Source organism: Vigna unguiculata, chromosome 10, assembly GCF_004118075.2.
Source record: "Vigna unguiculata cultivar IT97K-499-35 chromosome 10, ASM411807v1, whole genome shotgun sequence".
Lineage (NCBI taxonomy): Eukaryota > Viridiplantae > Streptophyta > Magnoliopsida > Fabales > Fabaceae > Vigna > Vigna unguiculata.
Window position 1 is genome coordinate 29864022 of NC_040288.1, and position 7111 is coordinate 29871132.

The following is a 7111-nucleotide window of genomic DNA, read 5'->3' on the forward strand; positions in this document are numbered from 1 at the left end:
CTTCTGATCCTCCTAGCAATGGAGATAATGTAGTAGACCATTGTATTGATGGTAGTCCACATAAGCATTAGTTAGGCTTAATTGTACGATGACTTTTAAGACTTGCATATGTATTTAGAACTAATTTCATTTTGGTTTTATGTTGGATCATGTATTAAACCACCTTTTACTACATTATATGTTGGAGTTTATTGTTATTTAGTATAATTAAATATGTAACATTTATAAGCATGAATAAAATTGAATATAAGCAAGTTAATTTAGCCATCGATTTAGCTACTGTTTTAGCTACCGATTTTTCCACCAACACTATTTTAATTGAATTAAAAAACGCACCTATTTGTGATTGAATTAGCGGCCGAAAGTTTAGTTGCGAAATTGGTCTCCAATGCTTTAAGGTGACATAAAATTTTAGTGACTGATTAGCAACCATAATTTCGGTGGTCATTTAGCCACCAATTTTAAAATCGATAGCTAACTGGTTTGCAACTAAGGTTTTCGTTACTATTTATGTTGCTAATTTGATGGCTAGAGGTGTTAGCTACCAATTTTACCCATTTAACCACCAATTTTATCGGTGACTAAATAACATTTTTCTAGTAGTGATCTGAAAACCTTTTCTAGTAACTAAAAACTTTAATCATACCTTATTGCTCAACACTAATATCATCATCCTTCATCCTTCCATCATCACTCTAGATTGCCTATGCTCACTTCCACCTTCACCCAAACACAAACACGTTCATTTAGTAACCCCATTCACAACCATTCACCGAAACCATCTTAACTCTTATTTACGGTCGCAGACTTCACCCTTAACATAATACACATTACTTCTATCTCTTAATGCCAATCAATTTCATCTTCTCTGCCAATAAGTTTCCAATTCTTAAAACCCACACACAAAAAAAGCATTTTTCTCTTTTTTGCCTTTACCCACACTCATGTTCTTAACCCACACACTCTATTCACCACCACCAAACTCCATTTACACAGATAAGACAATCATCATAATAGAGTGAAAAGGGCCATGCTTTCCTTTGCCATCTCAAAATTTCCAATAACAAAAACACCAAAAACAAAGCTACTCAATTCATCCCGTGCCTATACATAATCACTCATAACAACATCCGTATCACCATCCCTACAACACGCACAATCAAGACCACACACTCAACAAGGCACCAGTGTGGTTTGGAAAGGAAGAATACAAATAAAAATGGACAAAGGGAACTACACATTTAACTAAAAATATAATATAATTGTTAACTTTCTTTAATTTTTTATGCCTATTACGAATTAAAATATTATTAATAAACTAATTTGTAATTTTCTTAAAATGAATATGTAAATTAAAATAAAATAATAGGTTGCCCTTTATCTGAATCTAACAAAATTTGAATGATGTGAAAGTAAATATTAAAATTTTAAATCCGTAGTTTCTAGGCCACCTTTGGCATTGTCAAAGACGTAACGGGACCAACTAAACCAATACCTAACCTATCTTATTGTCTTGTCAATGTATGAATGATATGATCTGTTTAACTTTAAAGAGAGATTAACCTCTAAGAAGGAATTACTAGCACCCAAAACTAGTGGAAAATGAATGTGCATTGTTACTGTAAGTCTTACACGTTACATATAAGTATCTTTCTTCATTGGATTTGTATAATAAATAGGAGGTTTAATTAAGTATAAATCATTTATAAATTTAACTATATTTTTTAATTGAAATTTTTTTATTATTTTTTATTTATTGAATACTTAAATTTTTATATTTTTTATTTGAATTTCTAACTTTATAAAGTGATTTATTATCTTGTTCTATTATTTTACTCACTTATTTTTTCATATAAAAAAATATGGGGTTTTGTATCAATAGTTAGAAATAGTCGTATCAAGAGAGACATGATCATTCCGTCACAATATGACGTTAAGAAATTAAAGTCAATTGCTATTTTATTTAATCATAATGTAATTTTTATGTGGAAAATTACCTATTGACAATTTTTTTTGACAAAGTTAACAAAGTTTCTAAAAATGGAATTAATAAACTTAATTTTTTTTAACTAAAATAAAATAATAAAATAATATTTTTTACTTGAATAAGAAAGTTTGTCAAAAACTTTGTTAAAAAACTTTGTCAACCGATAATAGTCTTTTTTTATATTAACTATACAATCTCATATCTCTTATAATTGAAACAGATAAAGAAGATTACGAAATAAGAAAAAAGTTAGGTCATCTCGTGAAGAGAACGGAAAAAGTTATTTTGATACCGTTTTTTAGTTTTAACTTTCATTTAACTCCAGATTTAATAATAAAATATTCTATTAACGTTTTAAAAATTAATATATATAAAATATTATAATAAAATAATAATTTTTTAAAGTGTTAAAATGATAGTAAAAGAAAATTGACAGTGTAAAAATAATTGCCGAATAGAAAAGTTAGGTCAATCTCATCTTTTTATCTTTCATCATTGTATGCACTCTTAAAAACATTATGAAAAGTTGGATAAGGAGGAATTAACAGGGACATTATCCTATAAACTAATATAAACATTAGGTCTAATGAGAACCTTATATCCACATATTGAAGATAAGATCTACACCTAATCTTTTCACAATGCTGTCATCACTTTTTCTCTGTCTTGTTATTCTCACCGTGCTTTTCTTGTTCTTCATCCATAATCTCAGAACCTTCAAGAACTCACCCACCCCTCCTGGTCCTAAACGCATTCCAATCATAGGAAACTTGCATCAGTTAGATAACTCCATTCTTTATCTGCAGTTATGGCAACTCTCAAAGAAATATGGACCAATTTTCTCCCTTCAATTAGGGTTAAGAGCAGCCATTGTAATTTCCTCACCTAAACTAGCCAAAGAGGTACTCAAAAACCATGACCTAGAGTTCAGTGGAAGACCTAAACTACGTGGCCAGCAGAAACTCTCCTACAATGGGTCAGAGGTTGCATTCTCCTCATACAGTGAAAATTGGAGAGAAATCAGAAAAATTTGTGTTGTTCATCTCTTCAGCTCCAAGCGTGTGTCTACCTTTTCCTACATAAGAAAGTTTGAGGTGAAGCAAATGATCGAAAAAATATGTGGGCATGCATCTTCTTCGGGTGTTACGAATTTGAGTGAACTGTTACTTTCTTTCGCAAGCACTATGGTTTGTAGAATTGGTTTTGGGAGAAGGTACGAGGATGAAGGAAGTGAAAAGAGTAGGTTCCATGTGTTGCTGAATGAGCTTCAGGCTATGATGGGTACCTTCTTTGTTTCTGATTATATTCCATTGATGGGTTGGGTTGATAAACTCAGAGGATTGCATGCTCGTCTTGAACGAAATTTCAGTGAGTTCGATAGGTTCTACCAAGATGTGATTGATGAACACATGGATCCGAATAGAGAATATGCAGAAGAAAAGGATATGGTTGATGTCTTGCTTCAACTCAAGAATGATCGTTCGCTTCCTATTGATATCACTTTTGATCACATCAAAGGGGTCCTCATGGTATGCTATATTAATTCCTATCTTCTTTAATTTATTACCTTTTTTAGCTAATTAATTAATTAATTATTTGCTCAGATAAATGATCAGTTCAAGATTTGAATAAAAACACATAAGGAGACTAGATCAAAGTTCATGCCAATAAATCAAAACTCCACCATTAGAAAAACCTAAAACAGGAAAATGTTCCTGTTTTTTTAAAACATGTTCTCATATGGGTATAATAGCTGATATTTTTTCAAACAAAGCAAATTCATCATAATTAAGATGCTGAAAGCCTCCAACAACGTTGCATTAATTGAGTATCTCTGAAGGGCCCCTACAAGATGTACATGTTGGACTATCATGTGTAACTTCACATTTAATGGAAATTGATTCATCTTAATTATTCTGGAGTAGGAGAAGTCCAAATAGGAATATAAATTTATTTAATTGCAAAAACTTCCAAAAAAACACTACATTGACTTTTTAAAAAATCAAACGTGTGACCTAATCGAGAGAAGATTATTATAAAAACTTAAGGAAGTTTGGCATTTTGGAAATCATCCATTCACTAAAACAAACATATATAAATTTAGTTCCCACATCTAAATTATATTATCTTTAAGATTGATTTAACGTACACTAACCTTATTTATTTTTAACTTTTATATTTATTTAGCATTTTGTTAAGTTAGCACTAAAAATAAAAAGAAAACTAAAATAAATTTTATAGATAAATAAGGTTAATGCTGACTTAATATATGCTGATTTTATTTATTTTTAATATTTATATTTGTTTAAGTTAGAATTGGTTAAGTCAAAATTAAGTTATATATTTTAAATTTGTGTGCATTCTTCACATTAAATATGTACCATAGATTAATTTTAATCTAAAAGCCTTTTCACTAAAGAAAAATCTTCGATTACAAACCAATTTTAGAAACAAAAAATAGTTAGTTACTATAAGGACCAATTTAGAAACCAATTTACAAATTGAAATTATTGGTTACTAAAATAGTCACTATTATATATCAAAAGTTATAATTGGTTATTAAGTTGGTTTCTAATTAATTAGAAACCAATTTAGAAACTAAGTCATTTTGATAGCTAAAACTTAGGTAACTAATTTTTAGTGATGAATTTCCTCTGATAACTAAAATCATGGTACCTAATTTTAAAGACCAATTTAGTAACCAATTATAATTTTTTATTCATAATAGTGACTATTTTAAGTAACAAATAATTTTTAGTTTTATAAATTAGTATCCAAATTAATTACTATAGTTACTAATATATTTTTTGTCACGTCACTATTTAGAAGTTTGTTTGTAGTGTTTAAAGATAATAAATCGTTTAACTTATAATATTATTTTAACATGAAGGTACTGTATGATTTTATTTTGAAATTATTGTCATTAGTATAAGCCAAGTGAGGCAAATTATACAAATATTAAAAATAATAAAAACATCTTAACATTAGTCAAATCGACACTAAACTACTTTAATTAAAAATGTAATTTGAAAAGCGGTGAAAAATTAGTTTCAGCTTCACCAAAAATAGTTAGGGTCGACTTTAAAAGTCAATTCTAACAAATTAACATCATAATTTTAGTGTTGCATATACATGTAATACAAAGTCGACAAAAGACAAATATTTAGTGTTAATTTTTGGCTGTTACTCAGCCAAAACTAACGTTAAATGCTCATTCTTCTTATAATGATGAAGTGTAGATTATTGAAGATATAATAGACATGTTATATTGACACTCTTGCTTTTTTATACTTTTATTTAACTATTTTAAAAATTATAAGTACGCAGGAAACAATGAATTCTACACATATACTAAAGGAAACACCTTTGGTTTGGTGTGTATAGGCTACCTAGGAGTACAAAAAAATTGTGTGATCATTGCTCAAGGGTAAAGATTGTAGGATGTGACCGAGACATTGGTTAAAAGTGATTTGTAATATGTCTGTTAAGGTAGAACTTGTATACTTTTAATCAAACATCTTTTCCTTGCTTAGTTAAATACCTTTTCATTGCTGATATAAAATTAAGAACAAAACCATTGGAAATTTGTGATTTTTACAACAAATGGAGAGTTAGATCTTGAAAAAAGATAGTTCATCTTCTTCCACTAGTATTTAACTACTGATTTTCCTTTTAGAACATACTTGCAGCAGGAACAGATACCACTGCAGCGACTTTAGTTTGGATTATGACTGCCCTTGTAAAAAACCCAAGAGTAATGAAGAAAGTTCAAGAGGAAATCAGAAACGTGGAGGGTAAAAAAGATTTCTTGGATGAAGATGACACTCAGAAACTTTCCTACTTGAAGGCTACGATAAAAGAGACACTGAGATTGCACCCACCAGGCCCATTGCTCGTACCAAGAGAATCAACAAAAGAATGTGTTATCAATGGCTATCGAATTCCAACTAAAACAATCGTGTTCGTGAATGCTTGGGCTATTCAAAGAGATCCTGAAGCTTGGAAAAACCCTCAGGATTTTTGTCCTGAAAGATTCTTAGATAGTGATATAGATTTTCATGGACAAGATTTTGAACTGATTCCTTTTGGATCAGGTCGTAGAATTTGCCCTGGTATAGCTATGTCTGTTGTGACATTAGAACTTGTGATTGCTAATCTTCTTCATTCCTTTGATTGGGAATTGCCTCTAGGGATGGTAAGGGAAGACATTGATCTTGAAGTCTTTCCAGGAATTACCCAACACAAGAAGAATCATCTTTGTCTTTGTGCCAAGACTAGGATCATTATATAACTTTGTTGCAAGAACGTGTCACAAACATAATTAGAATTGTATCATCTTTTACTTTGGTTTAAGTTATTGTAAGAACCTTGATGTGGTTTTAATGTGCAAACTGTAGTTTTTGATGAATGCTAGTTTAACCGTTATTTTCTTTCTCTTTCATTTATTAATAATCATTTTATCTATTTTCATCCAGTTATTCTGCTTTATTTTAAACTAGCATACACAGGCACTGTCGCGTTTGTGTGTACGTATTTTTTAAATATGCGTGATATTATATAATAGGTGATGATAATATAATGTTATTAAGTTAATATGTAAAATAAAATTATATTTATTAAAACTAAAGTGAAATATATAAGAAAAGATGAGAAAATAATTATTGATAAATAGAGAAAAAAAAATTTGTAAAAGTAACGGTCAATTTTCAAAAATTTCATAAATAATTATATTTAAAGGACAAAATTAGTATTTTGAAATATAGACACAAAAGAGAGAATTATATATATATATATATATATATATATATATATATATATTAGCCGATTTTTAATTTTTTTAAAGGTATATCCCAAATTTTTTAATTTTTTTTAAAAAATATATTATTTTAAAATATAAAAAAGAAATATATAATATATATTATATTGATATAGAAATTAAATTAGATATACTTTTATTATTTTATAAAATATAATATTGAATGTTAATAAATAATAAAACTTAAAATTAAATATAATAAAGAAAAAAAATTGGTTAAATTACTCTTTTAATCCTTTTATTTATCATGTAATTTCAGTTTGGTCCTCAAGCTTTTTTTTTGTCTCAATTTGGTCCTCATTTTCTGA

The 7111-nt window shown here is 28.6% G+C and overlaps 1 protein-coding gene across 1 annotated transcript; it reads left to right on the top strand.

Moving 5' to 3' along the window:
- Positions 1-2587: 2587 nt before the first annotated feature.
- Positions 2588-6416, top strand: LOC114165755 (cytochrome P450 83B1-like). The gene is made up of 2 exons (XM_028050326.1): positions 2588-3516; positions 5664-6416. Exons 1-2 carry the CDS (start codon positions 2629-2631, stop codon positions 6276-6278), a joined length of 1503 nt encoding a protein of 500 aa, XP_027906127.1. The 5' UTR covers positions 2588-2628; the 3' UTR covers positions 6279-6416.
- The last annotated feature ends 695 nt before the right edge of the window (positions 6417-7111 follow it).

Excerpts from the sequence above, each read along its gene's own strand:
- LOC114165755 (XM_028050326.1), top strand. The coding sequence starts at position 2,629 with ATGCTGTCATCACTTTTTCTCTGTCTTGTTATTCTCACCGTGCTTTTC. Across the intron at positions 3,517-5,663 it reads ACATCAAAGGGGTCCTCATG|AACATACTTGCAGCAGGAAC; the intron begins GTATGCTATATT and ends TTTTCCTTTTAG.